Here is a 22,164-nt window from a genome sequence, read left to right on the forward strand (position 1 = left end):
TTCGCACGACAAATGAAGTTCTCTGGTTTATATACTAACAGAAACCAAGAGATGGTCTGTTAAACTCCCAAATACTTAGCATTAATGAAACCCATTTAAAACCAAATGACTACTCTGACATACTATTTAAATCATCTTTCAAAAATTACATGTCATTCCTACCATAACACAGTATCAATAAAGACAAGCATTTTGCTGTGCTCACAGCTTTAACAGTGCCTAGCAGTTAGTCAGGGCTCAAGAAATGCATGCACAGGTGAACTCAGTTTGATTTCTAGGATTCTCTACAATTCTGAATCCCAGGTTAAGTTTGAACCAAGTCAGAGAAGCGAAACAGCTTTTACAAGTCAGGTATCAGATACAGGAAAAGGACTGGAAAGTACAGTTTTGCTTAAGTTGAAAGGCTGCACCCGAGGCGGCAGCACACCAAGGGGGTTAGTGCTGAGGAGGATATGAAAGGGGCTAAAAACCGGGACTGCCCCGGTTGCACAGTGGTTAATAATCTGCCTGCCAGTGCAGGGGACACAGGTTCGAGCCCTGGTCCGGGAAGATCCCACATGCCGCAGAGCAACTAAGCCCGTGAGCCACAACTACTGAGCCCACGTGCCACAACTACTGAAGCCCGCGTTCCTAGAGACCGTGCTCTGAAACAAGAGAAGCCACTGCAATGAGAAGCCTGCGCACCACAACGAAGAGCTGCTCCCACTCACCACAACTAGAGAAAAGCCCATATGCAGCAACGAAGACCCAATGCAACCAACAATTAATTAATTTTAAAAAAGGGTCTAAGAATCAGTGGGGTTAAAAAAAAGCATGAAGACCTATGCACTGGATCCTTCTCAGGCATTTGTGCTGCCTAATATGTTCCTCCACTCCCCCTGCCAAGCAGGAGTCAAAATTTAGAGGCTAGGGAAGAATGCTGTCTCTTTAAAAACAGCATGGAAAATTTCTGGACACAGATACATTGGTCTTTAACAAGAATGAGTTCCAAAGTGAAGAATGGGCTTTATGAGTGAGCTGGGAATAAATTCCATAGCCTGTGATAAGTATTGAGAAGAAACAGACTAGAAACTATTAAAGAATGATCAAAGCACTCAAGGTGACATTATCTAAAATGCCTTCTACAAGATACATACAAATGCACACACACACACACACAATGTTTGTAGAGCTAACAAAGATCGATTTCTTATTAGTGAGGTGGGCTTTGGAGGAGGCAAATGGGACGCAGCGGGGCAAATCTTTTAAGGGAAAGGCTAACTCACCAGCTGGCTGTTTTCTGAGACCTGTTCTCCCCTGGTATAAGGGATAAGGAAATAGAAATTTCTTTCCTTCTATGGGAGGGTTACCTAAGAAGTAGACATAAGAATCCTCATTCAAAACAGTATTTCCTCCCCCAAATGAATTTGCTCTGCTACTGAGAGCTCAAGGAAAGTCACAGGGAAAGCATTTTACTCAGTTTGGTTATAATTACAGGTTCTATACATATTTTTTGTGCAAGTTGATGAGGGCCAACTTGTACAGAAAGGCAAACACACACATACACACATCATGGGCACCTGAGAAGTTAGAATCAGGCTAGGAATTCATTTGAAGACAAAAAAACATTTAGCAATATCCCTTATTCACTCGGATTTGTTCACCGCCTACTAGCTATTTTCATGGAAGGCTAATTTCTCTATCCATTAACTCATTCGTTTATTCAAGAAATATTTAAGAGTTCCTGTCATGTACCAAGACTATGCTAAGCACTGAGGCTAGTGAGCAATAAACATATAACAGACCGAATTCCTCCTGCACTCCTGGATTACCCTCCAGTGGAAGAAAGAGAGGTGAGAAACAGGTGAACAAAATGTACATGAGTGAAACGCTTAGAGACAAAACAAGGCAGCGCAGAGAGAGTAAGAAAGAGAGGACTGTATTTTCCATAGGGTGGTCAGAGGACAGCCACCTCCTCATCTTTAAGGGGACTGACTGAAAGAAGTAGAGGCCTAAAAGATTACAGGTGAAAGAGTATTCCAGGCAGAGAGAAGGACCAGGAAAAGGCTCTGTGGCAGAAGCATCCTTTGCAGGTCTGGAAAAGAAAGGGTAAGAGGGAGGAGAGGTGGTGTATTCAGGGAGGTGGTGGAGAACCAACAGCAGCCCACAGAAGGCTCTAGAAGCCACTTTAAGTGGTTTTTATTCTAAGTAAAAGAAGCCACAAGAGAATTTTGAAACAAGAACATAACCTGACTTAAAGTTACAAAAGATCACTTTGCCACCTAAAGAACAAACTGTGGGAGGAGAAGGGTGGCAACAGGTGACCAGTACAAAGACTATGCAATAATCCTGGAAAGAGATTTCCAACTGGGACCAGGTGATGGACAGCACAGGGCTGGTGAGAAGCAAAACAGATATAGAGAGCTAACCACAGGAACTCACGGCTGCTTGGTTCTCACCTAAATTTCTATCTGGGTTGCTGAATTCATCAACCAAAGCCTCTCTTCTCTTGCTATATGTTTTGTATCTCGTTTGAAGAATGAGAACATGCAAAGTCACAAGTTAACATGAACGGGCTAGAGCGAAAGTTTACTAGAAATTTGAGTTCCAACTGCATATTCAAGGTATTGAAAGCTGCGTTTTTCAAACTTTGTATCACGACCCACTGAAGAAACAGCATTTATTTCACAACCTAGATACACAGGTAGAAAAGTATACATTACTAAAACGAAGCTTGAATGACCTATATCTAACCAATGTCTCTTTTCATGAAATCTGTTCCCACTGGCTCTCACACCACTCATGCCATCGCCCAGAGTTTCTGCTGCAATGTGTTGTACTCTTCCTAAGAAACTCTGATATTTTCTATACTATTTTATTTCATTAAAAAATCACACGTAGGGCTCAATAAATTGGCTTTATGATCCACTAATGGCGGGGAGGGAAATCTGAAGAAGAATACACAAGGTACAGCAAGATACTGTCGATTTACAGTTCTTTTACAAAATAATTGAAAAGGACCTGAAACACACTGTTTGGAAAGACCAGAGACATCCTCTCGTGTCCCACAGGAATTGCAAAAGTCTGGTCCCCAAACTCAGGGAACCACCTCAAGAGGCCCAAAGCCTTGAAACACCAAGGTCACAAAGACACTCGCAGAGAAAGGCTGTCCTCACCCACTGAGACCAGGTTCCGGAAGTTTTCCACCATCACATCCTGGTACAGCTTCCTCTGGGCCGAGTCCAGCAGCCCCAGCTCCTCCTCTGTGAAGGCCACGGCCACGTCCTTGAAGGTCACCGCCTCCTACGACAAACAACACCACCTCAATCTTATACCCAGTGGCCAGTGGAAGAGGGGCAGCCCCGAGGAGACGAGGAGGATGGGAAGTTGCTCCGGCTCCTGTGAGGTGTGCAGACTGCCCAGCACCCCCCCTTTCCATCCTGCCAATGCCACACACTGACTTTCCTCAGCCTCACCGGACGTGCAGCTATGAAAGAGAAAGCTTTGTGTATTTACCTGGGGCTCTCAGACAACTCATAAGTAAACTCCCTAGAATTCTAACCACTGGATCCTGAACTAAAAAGCTTTCACTGTTTAATTATTATTGCCAAGTGCCCCAGAAACAGTTACCAATTTAGTCCTGGCAGTATTTGATGGCACCTGCTTTCTCACTGAGGTGGGAACCAGCTGAGAAGGAGTGTTATATGTGGAAACTAACCAAAAGGCCATGCCAGGTCTCTGAATGAAAACTCTCTCTTTCCCCGTTTCTGTCTTTCGCTTGAATGCAATACTCTGACTCCAGACCCTTGGTTTTCTGGGTGAGTCGGAGTTGGTTCCTCCTTTTTTCACAACCCCGATTCTTTATATTTAAAACAAAGATGAAACCAAGCACCTCTTTATACAATTGTTCTGAGCTGTCTATGCAGTGACAAGTGCTTTAAGTACCACTGGACTTTTTAAGCTAAGGTCATGTATTACTCTGATTAGAAAAAAATATAAGATGGAAAAAGAAACAAACCAGTAAATAAAATACACAAAGGGTCTGACTCAAGCATGGGGAAGACTGAATCGAACTCTGGTCGTGAGAAAACTTCTAACAATACATGATTTTTTCTGCGTGAAGCAGCAGTTTGATCCTGCTGTGCTCTGCCGTATTTGGATATTCTACCAAAAAACATCCAAGGCACCACATGTAAAACATACCTCTTAAATTCTGAATACCTAAACCTACTATGTTAAGGGCAAAAAGGGGCAATATTCTTCAGAACAGATATTTTGAGAAAAAGGTTAAATCAGCAACACTGTCACTGTAGTGCTCCTAAAACAGGAGAAGTCTTTAAACTAAATGTCTGTGAATAAAGAATAGTTTAAAAAATAGGTGCAGGGCTCCCCTGGTGGCGCAGTGGTTGAGAGTCCGCCTGCCGATGCAGGGGACACGGGTTCGTGCCCCGGTCCGGGAAGATCCCACATGCCGCGGAGCAGCTGGGCCCGTGAGCCACGGCCGCTGAGCCTGCGCGTCCGGAGCCTGTGCCCCGCAACGGGAGAGGCCACAACAGTGAGAGGCCCGCATACCAGAAAAAAAAAAAAAAAATAGGTGCATAAGTTTGCAGGAACGTGATAAAGCAATTAAAAGTGAATGTTAGCTAGTATTAAATGAAAAAAACAATTTAAAACTGTATCTATGTTATAAATACAAATACACATCCATGAATACATATGATGAAGAGATTACAGAAATATAAAAGCAGCTAATTTGTAAGCAGGTAAGCAGTAGACTGGAAGATGTCCTTCATTTCCCTTAATTTTTCTTTTACTTGTAAAATAAAAAAATGATGAAATAAAACAAAAATTAAAACCGAAACCAATTAAATTTAACAGGAATTTTAAAAAAAGCACACATGGCACACTCAGGTCCTCATATGCTTAGACTCTCCTTGAAAGAGAAAACCCATATGGAACTATACCCAATATTTCGTAATAACCTATAAGGGAAAAGAATCTGAAAATATATGTATATATATGTATAACTGAATCACTTTGCTGTACACCTGAAATTAATACATTGTAAATCAACTATACTCCAATCAAAAAAAAAAAAAAGAAAAAGAAAAAAAAGAGGAAAACCTGTGTCCAACCTGAGTACAAAAATGGCGTTTTTAACAGCAAGAAAGGCAAGCTCTACTCACCTGGAATGTGCTCATTTTCTCTCTCCTTCTGGGGCAGTGCAGAGTCCTAGCAAGACAGACAGGGAAAGAAGTAGTCAAACTGGAAACTGGTTTTAAAGAAAAAGAAGTCACTAACCCACGTGGTGCTCATTGTGAATTACCAAGGCTCCCAGTCCTCGGGGTGGCTACAGCTGATTATGCTTGATGAGCAGAGCCCCACGCAGATACCAGATGCCCCCGTGAACCCCCTCAGTGGCTGTGTGAGGAATGACCTGCCCATCCATACACAGTGGCCCCCTCACAGTGTGCCTGCAGCTTCCACAGGGGTCATTCTTATTCTGGGTATGGTGTAAACAGAGACCATGTAAGTCAGAGTAGGTTTTGGAGTCAATATGCATGGGCTCTGATCAGGCTACGCCATTCACTAGCAGTGTCACCCTGGGCAAATTATTCACATCTCTTCGCCTCAGTTCTGTCCTCTGCCAGTAGGGGAGAACACGGGCATCCACCTCGTGAGATCGTCATAAGGTAGGAAGCTCTGAGAACACCACTGTCAGGGTTTCTTATTTCTTAGCAACTGCGGTAAAGCAGATGATATTTTAGTTAGAAATTATCCTTAGAGATGTGATTTCTACCAACAGAAGACTGTCACACATGTGGAGGTCATACGTTGTTGCCCTGTTATGTGAGAGTCTTTATAGACTTCTGAAAATCTCTGCTTGTCTTCCTAAAGATTTTGTGACTGCAACAATAGTATTTAAATTGACATGGACAACTTTTTACAAAAGGTATAAAAATACGTTAAGTTTCTTTTTAAACAGGAAGTACCCTTTTGACAATTATGCACAGAGGTAAAGAGAACTAATAAAAGCCAGGATTCTGCAACAACAGTAAAAAATAGTTTGACAGTCCATACCTAATTCAAATGAAAAAAAGACAGGAATCTGAATTGTAATTATATCATTATAAATATAGGAAAGTTTAAGAAATAAATGGGAGACTTCCCTGGTGGTGCAGTGGATAAGACTCCACATTCCCAATGCAGGGGGCCCGGGTTCGATCTAGTACAAAAGATGGCAATGATTCCACTCCCCAAAGCTTGGGAGAGAGATATCTTCACAACTTCTAACGACCTCCATTTTGACTCTACACTTGCTAGCTGTCTTCTGCTCAATTCAGGATTCTGAAAGGGGCCCTGACAGTTGACAATAATTAGTGGGGGAATAAAATCATTGGACTAAGTAGGCCTTTGGTGAATCCAGCTCACTTTTATCTGTGACATCCAGCAGGGTCAATTTCCTCGGCCTCAGTTTCCAGAAAAGACCCTCTCTTGAGCTTCTCGAATTTTCACGTGCATGTGAATTACTGCGGGATCTTGTTGGAACGCAGCCTCCTGGACCCCCTACGCAGAAATTATAAATCAGAAGGTCTCGAATGGGGCTCAAGGCTGGGCATTTCTATCCAAGTGATGCCAATGCCGCTGGTTTGTGGAACACAATTTGAGTAGCACTGCAGTGTAACTTCAGTCCCACAAAAAACAGCCTCCACTACACAGAAACATACACAAAGAGTAACCAGACAAAAAGGCACTAAAACATTAACAACTGTTATCTTTACATCCTAAAGTTACAGATAATTAAAATTTTTCTTTATGTATATATCTGCATTCTTCCATAATGATTATGCTACCTCTATGATATACATATTATTTGAAATAAAATAAATGACCCAGTTGAGAAAACTATCTTAAAAAACTCATAAAATAGCCTAAACCTTGCTCTCAAGGTCCCCACAATTAAGTCCCAACCTCCTTTCATGATATGATTCTAGCCAGTACCCTATGCTCAAAGAGAATATACCAAAGGGATTAGCAAACTCAGCTGCTGGACTCAAACTGCCTGGGTCCCAACCCCAGCTCTGCCTCCTACCATCTGGGTGAGGATGGGCCAACAGGGTTGTGTTCCCTGCCCCCAGCTCCTCAGCCTTAAAGTAGAGAAAACAGCAGTACCAATTCACAGAGCCACCGCCTGATGGAAATGTGTTCATTTGCATAAAGCTTTTAGAATGGAAATTAGTGACCAAGGCTCAGTTATCATCGTTACCCATGTCTCATACGTTCTACAATTTATAGGAATACCTTAAGTAGAAGAATGCCAAGTCCTACTCACGTGGGGCTCTGTGGCCTCTTCCTCCGTGCAGTGCTTTTTGAGAAGCCAGGGCTGGGGAAGGAAAGGAGACTGTGAAATACCAGGGCTGTGTTTCCATCCCCACTAATTCATACCGCACCCCCTTCCGCCCCCGTACCAGCTACAAGTCCTCTCCTCCCAAAACAGGCCAGGAGTCCAGGACAATTCAGCTTCCTGGGCTCACAGAATCCCGCTGCGAAATGGGTGCCTCCCGAATTAGCGTAGTATTAATACCAACAATGTATCAGGCAGTTGTAGACCTTTTACTTGTGCTAATCTCGTTTCTTCTCACAACACTGTATTAACAAGGCATTCCTTTTTCCCCCCTTTTACCGAACAGCAACGGAGGCACAGAGGAGTTAAGCAGCTCACCCAGTGTGACGCCGTATGAAGCGGTAGGGCTAGCTCATAGGTGGGGGACGGGGTCAGGTTAGGGGTGTAGAAACCCGGGGAGACCCTCAAACCCCAGGAGGCACGACCTGAGCCCACCCCATCCCGGGTACGTTACCAAACGCAAAGAAGCTCCGCCCGCGGGACGTACATCACCACTCCAGGCCCTCAAACCTCCGCTTTTAGCCGCTCCTCCTCTTTCTCCCCAAATGAAAGGTCTGCAAAGGGGAAGCTTGAATGGGTCGTGAAGAGCGGACCTGAAACACCGTCATCAGGCAAAACATGGCTGCTGCGTGTCCTCCTGGGGCGGAAGTGCCTGCGACTAACCCGGAACTCCTGGACCATATTTCCCAGAATTCCGCGGGTAAACCTTTACAGCGAGGCGTTACTGTAGCTGCAGTATATGGGACTACACGAGTTTACGAGCTCTGGACTACATGTCCCAGAATGCAAGGCTGGGTGCGGGGGTGTCTACCGGCAGGAGCTCTGGACTACATGTTTTCACTCTGGTTTTCACTTTCCGGAATCCCTGAGAAGGTCTCAGGCCGTCTTGCCGTTCTACTGTGTAGGCCTCAGAAGAGTGTAGATTCTGTTCATTGAAAGGCGTACAAACTCAGTAGAATTTTGGACGTCTTCAAGAGGCTAAGCGACATAAAAGCATTACCAGCCACGAAGGCTTCCTGGTAAACCCCAAAGAGTTGCACCATTGGAATAAGGGGAGAAGGAAACTGGGCTTTCTTTGGCAGGGACTGAAGCCAAACGCCAAAACACCTCATTCCCTGAAATTGTGTAAAGGTGAACGTGTTTTGTTAGCATCTTACAACCCGTGCAGAAGCAAGGGAAAATCCTTTCTAGAGACAGACATCAACATCCTAGGTCTCAAGTTATTTCTGTAATTATAAAATCTGTGGCATTGCTATTTGACCAAGTGAACTTTAAGGGGAAGGAAAAAGCATTACTTGACATACAGAGGGACACTTCACAGTCATAAAAGTTTCAAATTCTCAGAAACTAATAACTTCAGCTGATACTTTATAAAGCAAACATTGACAGAACCATGAAGAGAAACATTCAAATTCATAATTGGATCTGGAGATTGGAACACATACATAGAGGGAAATGTTGAGCCTTAAAAGCATATATTAAAGTAGAAAGGGGGGCTTCCCTGGTGGCGCAGTGGTTGAGAGTCCGCCTGCCGATGCAGGGGACACGGGCTCGTGCCCTGGTCCGGGAAGATCCCACATACCACGGAGCGGCTGGGCCCGTGAGCCATGGCCGCTGAGCCTGGGCGTCCGGAGCCTGTGCTCCGCAACGGGAGAGGCCACAACAGTGAGAGGCCCGCGTACAGCAAGGAAAACAAAAACAAAACAAAACAAAACAAAGTAGAAAGGAAGTTGAAAATTGATTCAGAAAACATCCATTTCAGGAAATTAATAAATGAATAATAAAACTGAAGAAGGCAGATGGAAAAATATAAGATCAGATGAATGAAATACAAAATAAAGTAGATCCCACACACACCCACAAAACAGAAATTAAAGAAACAAACAAAACAAACAAAAAAAGATCATCCATAGTATAAACAAAGATTTTTTCAAAAATGTGTTCCAAATTCTTTCAGGAAAATATCCTCCAAGAACTATTCCTGACTTAAGCCAACATAGCACACAGGATTTCTTTCCACTACAAGCAAAGTGAAATCTTGGATATAGCATGATGAAATACGGTAACATGATTAAGTTTTATTTATTCACCTCCTGTTCCCTATGGCACCCTCCACTCCCTTCTCTACCCCGTAAGCTACCATTCTAATTTGTTTGATGTGTTTTCTTTTGGGTGTGTTCTTGTGCAAAATGTGCACTTGTGTATATTTTCAATTCATATAAATAATATTGTGTCATAAAATTCATTCTGGTGTTTATTTCCTTCATTCAGGAGTATATTTTTAAGATTCACCCATCCAGGCTTCCCTGGTGGCACAGTGGTTGAGAGTCTGCCTGCCGATGCAGGGGACGCGGGTTCATGCCCCAGTCTGGGAAAATCCCACATGCTGTGGAGCGGCTGGGCCCGTGAGCCATGGCTGCTGAGCCTGCACGTCCGGAGCCTGTGCTCCGCAGCGGGAGAGGCCACAACAGCGAGAGGCCCACGTACCGCAGAAAAACAAACAAACAAAAAAAACATTCACCCATCTATCTAATTTGTTTCATAGAGTTCCATTTTCTGCACCCACATTTTACCTGTACTCTTCCAACTGCCATGCCAATGATAATAAAATAAACATCTTCTTACATTTGTTTATAGACGTATCTGAGAATTTCTTTGGAATACATACCCGAGGGAAATTATTTCATAGCAAATATGTATACTTTAATAATATAGCCAGATTGACTTCCTGAACGGCTACACCAGTCCAGATTACCAAAGAGTTGCACGTCAGGTTTTTGTGCAACCACTTACCTTCATTTGGACGACTCATCACCATTTTGCTAGTGTATTAAATGTATAGTAGTATCTTGTTTTAGTTAAATTTCTCTGATTTCTAATAAGTTTGATCTTTTTTTCAAATGCTTGGTAGCTTCATCTATAAGTGTCTACTTAAAACTTTTGCCCCATTTTCTAATGTGGATGCTATCTTTTTCTTCCTCATTTCTATTACATATTCTGATTATTAATACCTTTTCAGTTTTACCAATTACAAGTATCCTTTCCTAATTGGGCACGTGTTTCTAAAATTTTTCTATTGTGCTCTTCATGGAATAGAAATCTTTAATTATAAGATAATAAACCAATAATTTCTTAATATCTGTGCTTCTGAAACTCCTCAGGTGAAAAAATATATTTCTACCTTTTAAAAATTAACTTTCTAGGCTTATCTTTCACATGTAGGTCCTTTAAATATTTTGGAGTCTATTTATGTACATTTTCTAACATGGGATCCACTTTTATTTTCCTCCAAGAGAAATTCTTAAAAATAGTGATATTCATGGCTTGAAGATTCAATATTACAAAGATATCAGTAATCCTCAAAATGATCTATAGGCTCAATCAAACCCCAATAAAAACATCAGCATTTTTTCCCTTGGAAATTGATGAGATGTTTACAAATATTATGTGGGAAAGCAAAGAGCTACAAGAAGAGCTGGGGGCTTCCCTGGTGGCGCAGTGGTTGAGAATCTGCCTGCTAATGCAGGGGACACGGGTTTGAGCCCTGGTCTGGGAAGATCCCACATGCCACGGAGCAACTAGGCCCGTGAGCCACGTACTGAGCCTGCGCGTCTGGAGCCTGTGCTCCCCAACAAGAGGCCGTGATAGTGAGGCCCACGCACCACGATGAAGAGTGGCCCCCGCTTGCCACAACTAAAGAAAGCCCTCGCACAGAAACGAAGACCCAACACAGCAAAAATAAGTAAATAAACTCCTACCCCCAACATCTAAAAAAACATAAAAATAAAAAATAAAAGAAGAGCTGGGACAATCTGAAAGAAGAATGAAAAGAAAGATATTAGTCACATTAAATCTTACTATAAATCTACAATATAAGATAGTCTGGTGTTTGCTCAAGGATAGACAAGATAATAGACATCAAAATCCATGTTGAAACAGACATTATAACAACGTGTAAAAAGAAAACACTGCAGGGAGTTCCCTGGTGGTCTAGTGGTAAGGATTTGGCGCTTTCACTGTGGTGACCCTGGTTCAATCCCTGGTCAGGGAACTGAGATCCTGCAAGCCACGCAGCACGGCCAAAAGAAAAAAGAAAGAAAAGAAAACACTGCAGCAGAGAGGGGAAAGAACTCTTGTTAATACAGTTGATCCTTGAACTAGGGTTCAAGGGGGTTAGGGGTGCCAACCCTCTGCTAAGTTGAAAATCCAAGTATAACTTATAGCCAGTCCTCTGTACGTACATGGTTCCTCCATAATCGGCAATTCTGCATCTGAGGATTGAACCAACCTTGGATCGTGTAGTAGTGCAGTATTTACTATTAAAAAAAAATCCTCGTATAAGTGCACTTGTGTAGTTTAAACCCATGTTGTCCAAGGGTCAACTATTGGTTCTCAGTCAGCTGGATATCCATATGGGAAAAATATTAATCATTACTGCATAGGATATAAAAATATAAATTCCAGAAGATCTGCAGACTTAAATTTGAAAAGTAAACAATGATGCTTTAGGACAGAAACGTAAGATAACAGCCTTTTTGCCTTGGAGTAGGAAGAATTTCTTAAGACCAAAAAAATCACCAACTGTGAAAGAAAAAATTGAAAAATTGGACTATTTCAAAGTTAAGAAACACCGTAAACCCAAACGCAGCACTCTTGGGCCAAAAGTGAGAGAGATTTTAAAAACATCTATGGAATAAAAGACTCAGATGCATCCCTCATGCCCATGCATTCTTCAAGGGTCAACTGTATCTACCAAAGTTGAACATATACCCTATAACCCTTTGGTTCCACCCATAGAAATATCCCTCAAACAAGTGCACAAGGCACATTCTAGATTGCTCACATCACCACTAACTGTGATAGCCAAGAATGGGGAAGTACCCAATACCCACCAATAATGGGATTAATAAATAGATTTTGATATGTTTACACACTGCAATAATATCCACCAATGAAAATGAATCAACGGTATCCACTCCCATCAATATGGATAAATGTCATGGATATACTGTGGAGCAAATGAAGCCAACACAAAATAGCACCTATTACATGACTCCATTTATATCAAGTACAAAATAGGCTAAGTGAATCTACACCATTACAAATTAGTGGCTACCATATGGAAAGGAAGGTTACTAGAAAGAGCCAAAAAGGGATGCTTCTAGGGTTTGGGGTTTGTCCTGGTCCTCCAAGAACTAGACGGCAAAGTGCTGAGAAAGACTTTAATGAACAAATATTTCATTAGGGGAAACATCGGAGAGAAAATGGCAGGGAGCTCTGGAAGGCTGGCAGAACTATCAGCGCATAGTGCAAGTCTGACCCTGAGTGAAGATTTGGAAGAAAGATTTGGTAAATCATCCGAGACTGCCTTGTCATCTACATAAAATCCTTCAAGGCTGTCAGAGTCCTTGAAAAAAGGTCACTGGACAGAGGAATCCTGGTCTCCAAGAAATGGCCTGCCTTAGGATCCCTGCTGTGCTGGCTAGGAGCAATCAGGGGCAAGGCCGGCCTCCAGGCAAACGTGGTGATGGATTTAAGAGCAGCTGGGACCTTTGGCCAGTTATGCTCCCTGTGGTCATAACTGTGAAACAGGAGACTCTCAACGTGGATGCTTCCTTGTGATAAGATCTGGTTGTTTATTTCTGTCAGAAATAATACTGAAGCAACGTTGCGTCCTTCTCAGTATATCATACCCCAGAGATCTAAAACGTTCGTTTGTTCTGTTATTGATAATGTTCACCTCTTGGCTAAGGTAGTGTTCACCAAATTTATACCTACTGTATTTCTTGTTGTGATCAATACTTTGTGGAGAGATATTTTGGGTTTTGTAGCATCCTGCTCCTTGTAAACTTTCAACCAGTAGTTTTATAATTCATTGATTACTCTCGCCAGAACCTATCATTACTATGATGGTTGTAAATAATGATTTTTACATTACGTCATTCCTTCTATATATTTATGGTTTGGCATTCTATTATGAGAGCCCTTCCTTCCCTCCCTTCCTCTTTTTTTATTCATATTCTGTATGATAATTATTTATTTTATGGTCAAATTGCTCAGATTTACCCAGTGTGAGTCTCTTCAAGCTGGATCTTTTTACACGTCCCACCACTCTTTCCTACTTTCTGGCACAGTAAATTTTCTCCAGGATCATTCTACACTTTCCTTGCTCCAGCCCTGAAACAGAAACGTGGATATACATGCTTATATACATCACATACACATGTGTGTGTTTGTATATCCTCGCACTTCCATATCTACTTCTGTAAATACCTAGCACGTGCACTCACTCCCTCTCTCTCTCTACAGATGGGTGGACGGATGGATGGATGCGTAGACAGATCTGTATAAATAATTTATGGTCAGACTTCCATATCCGTGGTTCCTCTGTATCTGCAATTCTGCAACCATGGGTTCAACCAACCACAGATCATGTAGTACTATAGTAATTACTATTAAAAAAAAACCCTGCATATAAGTGGACCTGCCCAGTTCAAACACATACTGTTCAAGGGTCAACTGTAACTTGCTAAATAAAGCCCTTTAACCAACTATATTAAAAATACCACCATTGGTCTGCGTATGGAATGCCATCCAAACCTGCTTTGTCCTTACTGGTTCCACATCCAGAGGGTCCTCTGCTATTATGCTCAGTTCTCTCCTCATGTGCATCTTTTCAACAAGAGAAACTTTTTTTTTAAACCTCCACAATGTAGGTATATCCACTTTTGTTTCTAGCTCCAGGATTTTCCCTCTCCCTATTATGGATCTGTAGTTAAAGCACAGCATAAATAATAAAGCTTCAACTGTTGAAACTCATGAATTTTTCTGTGTATGCAAAATAATCTGAGAACTGTTTTGTTTTTGAAATTGGCTTCCAGAGTTCATACCATAATTTTGATCTTATATGCCTTATGACAATATAGAACAATCATATGAGGTCTTAACTGCAAGGGATAATTATTTAATACTTTTTCAAATTCTATTAAAATAATTTCCTGCTTTGGCAATACCCACTATTCAATGAAAAAAATATAACATGAAGTTATAAAATGGAAAAAGATCACAAAATGCTCCTTGCCTAGGAAAACCACTCTGGAAGAGTATCCCTTTACACACGATCTTATGCATGTACACATACATGTGTGCACATGCACACATACACAAACACTAACAAAGATTTATGGTTGATTATACTATGAAGGCTACAATCTGTGACCTCTCAAAGCCCATATTGTGTATCTCCTGCGATTATGATATGTCATAAATTTTTAAAATAAATTTTTTATTTAATTAATTTATTTTTGGCTGCATTGGGTCTTCGTTGCTGCGTGCGGGCTTTCTCTAGTTGCAGTGAGTGTGGGCTACTCTTCGTTGCAGTGCACGGGCTTCTCATTGCAGTGGCTTCTCTTGTTGCGGAGCACAGGCTCTAAGCACATAGGCTTCAGTTGTTGTGGCACACAGCCTCAGTAGTTGTGGCACACGGGCTTAGTTGCTCCACAGCATGTGGGATCTTCCTGGACCAGGGCTCGAACCCGTGTCCCCTGCATTGGCAGGCGAATTCTTAGCCACTGTACCACCAGGGAAGTCCCTGTCATCATTTTACCGGCTTCAGATTAATATAGGAATCTATCAAAACTCAAATTCTTACAGCTGTACACTAATTTCCATTAAAAAATTTAGTGACATCATTGATGTGGTGTTCATCTTTTTGGTATTTTAATCTCATAATCCATAACTTCCAATTCTATGATTTCTAAATCAAAGAGATCTAATATATTCTGATATATATACTCCTTTCCTGAAACCATGCTTTACTGCAACCAATAGGGAAAAGCACATAAATGTCAGTCTTGTCTCAATAATACACTGGATAATTTTATCAAATTCCTACAAGTTTTCTGGGTATTTGCCTCATGGATGTGGGGGAAGAATATGGCATAGCCCCTACCTGAGAAGTTTAGAAGAAATGCTACAATAATTAGAAGGCAAACATTTCAAAGTCTGGATGAAAATGCAGAGAATTAGAAATCAGTAAGTTCAAGGTCAACTAAATTTTTTTTTCTAGGGACAAACAATTTTTGTGACACTTTCAAAGTGTTACAGTAAACCCTGCCTTAATATTGACAGACAAAAAATCAATTGTATACTATGCAGTTACTGTTGTTGCAAAGTTAATCATGTTTTTTCACTCGAAAAGTACCTTCAGAAAAAAAAATCACAAGGTAGTTCAATTTCTACTGAACACAGTCCTTGGAAAACTAGACGGGGTCTCAAATAACCACCCAACTTGAGAACAGAGGCTGCGGGAGGCAAGTAGCCAGTTGCGATAGGCTAATAGCATATTAATATTGAAGATTGGGGGGCTTCCCTTCCCTGGTGGCGTAGTGGTTAAGAATCTGCCTGCCAATGCAGGGGACACGGGTTTGAGCCCTGGTCCAGGAAGATCCCACATGCTGCACAGCAGCTCAGCCACGTGCCACAACTACTGAAGCCTGCACACCTAGAGCCCGTGCTCCACAAAGAGAAGCCACTGCAATGAGAAGCCCACACACTGCAATGAAAAGTAGCCCCCACTCACTGCAACTAGAGAAAGCCTGCGTGCAGCAATAAAGACCCAAGGCAGCCAAAAATAAATTTAAAAAATATATATTGCAGATTGGTTTTCTGCAGTGGTTTTCAGTATTTCAACAAAAGTTCATGTCCTGAATTAATTTTATTTTGCAGGTTTCCCCATCTGGATACAACTTTCATATATTATACATTTCCCCCTTTTGGTTTATTTAAAACACAAGTACTGAGCACACCTAAAAGCACTAGTCAATGATAAGGTTGTGTAGATTCAGCAGCCAAGTCCCTGCCCTCATGGAGTGCACATTCTCATGGACTTCAATTTTGACTAGCTCATCCTTAGACTTTTGTTAAAGCCCAGACCAAACTCTTTTCCTTTCTAAGTGCTATCTCCTAAGTGACATCTGATAAATGTCAAAGTTCTGAATGCAGCCCTTACTGCACCACTCAGAAGGGATCTCTGCTGTGTGCTCTGCTGAACACTAGGATCTGTTTAGCTACTGCTTCAACACCAACTAATTTAAAATACTTTCTCTCCTATGAGACCTGACGCTTGCAAGAATTCACGTTGCACGTGAGTTTTCTGAAAACAACATTTTGTAGAACTTCTCTCCTCTGACAGTTCCTTGATGTTCTTACCACTCTCGCTGCTTTCATAAAATGTATCCCCAGAATGCATTTTGTGATGACTTATAAGATTGGAGCGCCAACTGAAGCTTTTACCACACGTCTCACACTGGTAAGGTTTCTCCCCTGTATGAACTCGCCTGTGATACTGAAGCTGTGAAGACCGACTAAAGACTCTACCACACACATCACATCTATAAGGCTTCTCTCCAGTGTGGATGCTCTGATGAAGCTGAAGACTTGAGTCCTGACTGAAGTGCTTACCTCGCTCCCCACACTTATATGGTTTCTCTCCTGTGGGGACCTTCCGATGCATGTCGAGGTTCAGGCTCCACATGAAGCCCTTCCCAGTATCTTGGGCAAGTCACTTGGCCTCTGTATTTATTTGTACTTATCTACACTTATCTGTCACTTGGGGGTTATAATTGTACCTGGTCCATGGGTACGTTGTACAAAAGATCTGTAAAGTAGTTACAAGAAACTGACACAGAGTAAGCACTCCAAAGACATTGGCTATTAGCTATTGGAAATATTTCTCCATGAAACAGATGACTTTATCAGTGGATGACTCGGTGGGAGACAGTGAATCACAGAATCACAGCATGTTGAAAGTGACCTAGTTCACACTCTTATGTGAAAAAAAGAAAAGTGTGCATGCGTAGAAAATGTCTGAAAGTTTATATAACAAATAGTTCATCATGTTAACTTTGAGGATTAGAATAAATCAGGAAAGGAGGAAAGAAAAACTTGAGTGTAATTACATTTCTCTATCATTTGTGTTTCTACACTGAGACTCTGAATACACTGGAAGTGCAAATTTTTTTATTATGGCGGGATAAAGGTTTTCAAGTTCTCCTGATACATCCATATTATTATTTCAGAATTGCTGGCATTTCTTGCCATCTTCGGATCTACACCCATTTGAGTCAGTGGGCCATTCTGGACGGAGGAGATAATAGAGCAGAAGTGAAGTGAGAGGAAAGGAGAGAAAAGATTTTCTCTTTTCTCTTCAAAGAGGAAAGGTCTTTGGAATGGGAACAACTCACAACCAAACTTTGGGGAAAGGATGTGATGGAAAACGAGACAAACATCCTACCCCTGTGATGAGAAGGATTCCCTGGGCTGGATGGAGGGAGGTCACAGGTGGCTGGCGAGTAAACCAACTAGCGAGAAACACACACAAGTGCAGAGTAAACACACTGAGGCCACTCAGCTTGACTCCATGCAAGCATATGTCCAGCAGACAGCCCTTCACCTGTGGCTCCCCAGCAAGACTGGTACCTCGGGGGTGCCAACTCATTCTGAGTCCATTATGACTGGCCATTCATAAACCGCTGTCTAACGTGTGAGGAATAAACTCTCAATGTGTATGAGGAAATTGGGGAAGGAGATTGAAAGGTTACTTAAACGGGAAAAAAAGAAGTTCAGGAAGGCAGGATGGTAGAGAGACAAGAAAAAGACCTTAAAAGATAGAAAGGATTTGCCAAAGAAGAGAAAGAAAAAGAAATGATTCCGAATGGGTTAACCTGCAGCTAGGAAGTTAAGGAAGAAGGTGAAGACTATGGAATAAAGCGAAAAAAATTTATCCGAAATTGCTGAGAATATGATAAGCAGCATGATTATCAAATTATGAATTGGCTGCAATGGCATTCTAGGGGGGCACTAGGAAGGGGAAGCAAATGTTCCTGAGATGACAGTAGCAGGTGGAAAGTTGTTTCAGGGGAAGATCAGTCTTGCAGAGGGTGTATCAGAGGAGGGCAAGTGTGAGCAAGCAAGGAAATACTAAGTGTATACGGTTCCTTCACTGAGTGCACCCAGCCCCGTGGTCAGCCTTGAGAACAAGCAGGACATCAGGTACTGGAGCTACATTTCAGTCATCAAGACTTGAGAAGACAACCTTAACTCAGGTCTTCTCTTCAAACTCCATCTTTCCTTCTTGACCTTCATTTGGCCTCTTCCCTTACCCTCAAGCTGTGGACTGAGGCCACAGAGCAAGATGGATCACTAGTGTCCTCCATCCCCGAGAGACTGTGGTTCACATCAGTGGAGCACCAAAGGCAGTAACCAAGTAACTGACACAAGAGTGTATGAAGAAGAAGAGATTCTGATAAGGCTTTCTGTGACAGTGTGGGCCAAGTCGGATCTATATGGCTGGTATCACGTGAATTATGAGCAGCCTTAGGGGAGAAGTTCTCAGAAGGCAGAGCCTGGCTCTCTAGAGGCTCTGTGTCCTCACAGCCCACTCCAAGACTTCAGTTACAGCTTCAGCCTCCAATCTCTCTCCCTCTGCCTACTCACAGTTTTTGAAGTCTTCTTTCCTCCACATTTCCCTTGAGATGTGTAGGAGGAAGATGAGCTTCAGGCCAGCTCAGACTCCCCTGGGATCCCAGCAGGATGCCTATCATTAACCTTCCACCTTCTAGGAAGCTCCTAACATCTACACATTTTGGGGAGTTTTCATTTCAGCTGTGCTTCAAATTGCTGGCTGGAGACGGCATGTTGGAAGGTGGCTAAAGGCAAGGAGCAATCCTTCCGGCAGCCTGGCCCTTCTCGACTGTCAGACATCTTCAGGGATATTCTAGGAAATGTTGTTTGTTCTAGAGAAGGGAGGGAAACAATCCAATTGTCCAATAATGCTTGAATGGAAAATAAATGATGCTATATGCATGTGATCAAATAATATCAAACAATCAAAAATCAAAGACCTAGATCTGTACGGATTCACGTTTATAAATCTTTAAAGCATAATATTGATTGAAAGAAAATAAGATAAAGAACGCTAGATTGTGATAACAGGTATGTAAGTATTTAAATATTTAAATCAATTCAACATATTGCTTCTATATATAGAGATGCAAGAAAATAAACTTTATCCAAAGAACACATTATTTACATTTAATACGCTCATTTATCTAGGAGACCCAAAAGAACCCACAGATAAACTAGCAGGAACTAATAAGACGGTTCAATAAGGCACACACATACAAGATCAATAAATTTTAAAAGTCAGTCAGGCTCCTCTACACTGGTGATAACAATTTAGAAACTGTAAAAGAAAATAAGAAAAAAAGAAGATCTAAAAATTGTCACAAGAGCCATATAAATTATTTAGAGCTAAGCATACGTAGAAGGCAATATAACTAACAAAGTGAGTACGAACAGATAAACTCTGCCCAACCCAAGGTTAGGAAAAGACTGTTGTTACTTTATGAGAACAGACCCTCTTCTTAAGGAGCAGATCAGTAAGTGAGAGTGAATCAAAGAAACACAGCATTTGAAAAGTCAGCTAGTCCAAGCCTCTTGATCGCACATACAGAAGCTGAAGCCCAGATAGGTTGAGTTACTTGCTAAAGGGCCCAATGTCCTGACTCAAGGACTAGCATTTTTCACTCATTCATAAGACACAATCAAATGCAGTACCTTGGAAAGAGATGGGGAAAAAATGAATAAATCAATTATATAGTTCCTCATCTTTAAGTACAGAAATAGCCATGACAAAATTACACGTATTGAGAGAAAATTGAAGTGCAGAGTTTAAAATGTCAATAATCCACAGGGAAACTGGAGACCATTTAAAATATTCATATTAAATCTCTCTAGAAAAGACATTAAAAGATGTCCGATCAAGGGCCTCCCTGGTGGCGCAGTGGTTGAGAGTCCGCCTGCCGATGCAGGGGATACGGGTTAGTGCCCTGGTCTGGGAGGATCCCATATGCCGCGGAGCGGCTGGGCCCGTGAGCCATGGCCGCTGAGCCTGCGCATCCGGAGCCTGTGCTCCGCAACCGGAGAGGCCACAACAGTGAGAGGCCCGCATACCACAAAAAGAAAAAAAAAAATGTCCAATCAAAATGTGAATTTTATATTAGACATGGTATGATACAATTTATAATAGATATGGTATGAACCTTTCCCTTCCACGGGAAAGGTTCACCTGGGAAAAAGGAATTGTTCTTGAAAATGGGGCCTGTGCTATTGCAGACACTGTGCTCAACCTAGGTCCACCGAATGCTCTGATGTCAGCACTGAGGTCACAGAATTCCACTGTGCGCCTTGTAACCTTGAAAACATAACACCTCTGGTGAGCACTAGGCAGTGCTGCTGGTTCACTAAGTGGTACAAGTTTTTCAGCCATTTAGGAGACTTGACTATTTTTGTTTGTATTGAATTATTTCATCGGATTGCCCAAGAGCCAAGAAGGGCCATCCTGTAGGGAAGAGGAGGAGTTGGACATCTCTTGAGGCATCTTCTAAGGGAGACTTCTAGTTGGTACGATGGAACGGCGACAAAAGAGGAAACATCTGGAAAATGAAGAGTCCCAGGAAACTGCCGAGAACGGAGGAGGTATGTGGGGGGCAACTTGTCTGGGGCACATGGGTTGCTGCCAAACTGAACCTTCTCTAGGAAGAGGGGGACTCAGAACGTGTCACCTGTGAAGCAGGGAGCGAGAGACCTTGTCTCACTGATGCTGCCGTATCCATCCGGAGGGCCCCTGTGGTGTGAGACGGCACAGAACGGCCAGATGCCCCCTGGGAGATGGGAGGTCAGCTCCGCTGCTCTGAGGACTCTCTCCTGGGGCAGCCGGGACTGGAGCTTTGTCGGAATCACAGCAGGCTGCATCCTGCTTGCACAGACCTAGAGGTGCAGCTTTTCTCAATCCCCGATTTCTCTCTTATGCTCTTGGATCGTTCCCTGGGGTCATGAGGTGGGGGATGTGAAGGATGCAAGGATGCTGAGAGAGACCCATGAGTTGCTTGGCCTCTTTTACCAAAGTGGAAAGAGAAGCCCCATGAGTTGAAGGCCCTGTTGAAAAATATCTTGACAAGTGGAATGCACTTTGAAAGAAGATTGTTTGTCTAGGGATGGTGTCATATTGAAAGCAAGGAGGTTTTATTCCTTCAACAGGAAGAATTTCCCAAAGGAGATCAAGGGAAGGGAAGGGTTTTCCAGAGACTGAGACCGCGTGAGCGGGGGTGAGAAATGTCCTCAGGGTCCTGCGGGGAGCTCGGAGAGCCACGGGCCACGTGGTGCCTGCGTGCATTAAATGTAGGCGAGTAGCTTGCCCTGGGAGAGTGGTGGTCACCCCAGAGCTCCAGCTAGAGGCCTCTGCCCCAGATTAGAGCCCAGTAGCTCCTAACAGGCCCAGGGCCCTGGAGACTGTAGGATGGGCCCTGGGAATGGAGCTCTAGACAGCAGGCAGATTTCCAGGCAGTGGCTGGGACAGGCTGGGGAAGGCAATGACTGCCCCTGACCATTCAGAATATTTTGCTCTATGTTCCTGTGTGTGTGTGGGTGTGTGAGTGTGTGTGTGTGTGTGTGTGGTAGTGCAGAGAAGAGCGAGATGAATGGGGGTAGAGTGCTTACCAAATATAAAGTCTGCATGGTAAAGTTCTTGTCACTCTGCCTGGACCTGGCTGACACTCGGTGTACGTAAGAGTGTATACAGAATTCTTGTTAGGGTGTTTTATGAGACAGTAACACATACACCCATGTACACTCTGATACAGCAAAAATATCACACACCCCACATATAACTTCCTTATTAAACCACACAAAGAACATGGAGGTATATACACGCATCCCTC

General features: G+C 42.6%; 1 protein-coding gene across 3 annotated transcripts in view; it reads right to left on the bottom strand.

Moving 5' to 3' along the window:
• The window catches only part of LOC309799377 (zinc finger protein 226-like), a 56,085-nt gene extending 42,513 nt beyond the window's left edge, over positions 1 to 13,572 (bottom strand). For 2 of the 3 annotated variants that reach the window (XM_082612432.1, XM_082612431.1), the window contains exons 1-5: positions 13,451 to 13,572; positions 7,839 to 7,977; positions 7,313 to 7,363; positions 5,166 to 5,211; positions 3,156 to 3,282 (exon numbers count right to left, since the gene is read on the bottom strand). In XM_082612432.1, the coding sequence (XP_082468558.1) occupies positions 3,156 to 3,282; positions 5,166 to 5,211; positions 7,313 to 7,363; positions 7,839 to 7,873 (259 nt within the window). In that variant the 5' untranslated portion in view covers positions 7,874 to 7,977; positions 13,451 to 13,572. Of the gene's footprint in view, positions 1 to 3,155; positions 3,283 to 5,165; positions 5,212 to 6,411; positions 6,547 to 7,312; positions 7,364 to 7,838; positions 7,978 to 13,450 lie in introns of those variants that run through there. The other variant, XR_014293268.1, reaches the window with a different exon arrangement.
• Between the last annotated feature and the right edge of the window lie 8,592 nt (positions 13,573 to 22,164).

The sequence above is a fragment of the Mesoplodon mirus genome, assembly GCF_964341445.2.
Source record: "Mesoplodon mirus genome assembly, chromosome: 3".
NCBI lineage: Eukaryota > Metazoa > Chordata > Mammalia > Artiodactyla > Ziphiidae > Mesoplodon > Mesoplodon mirus.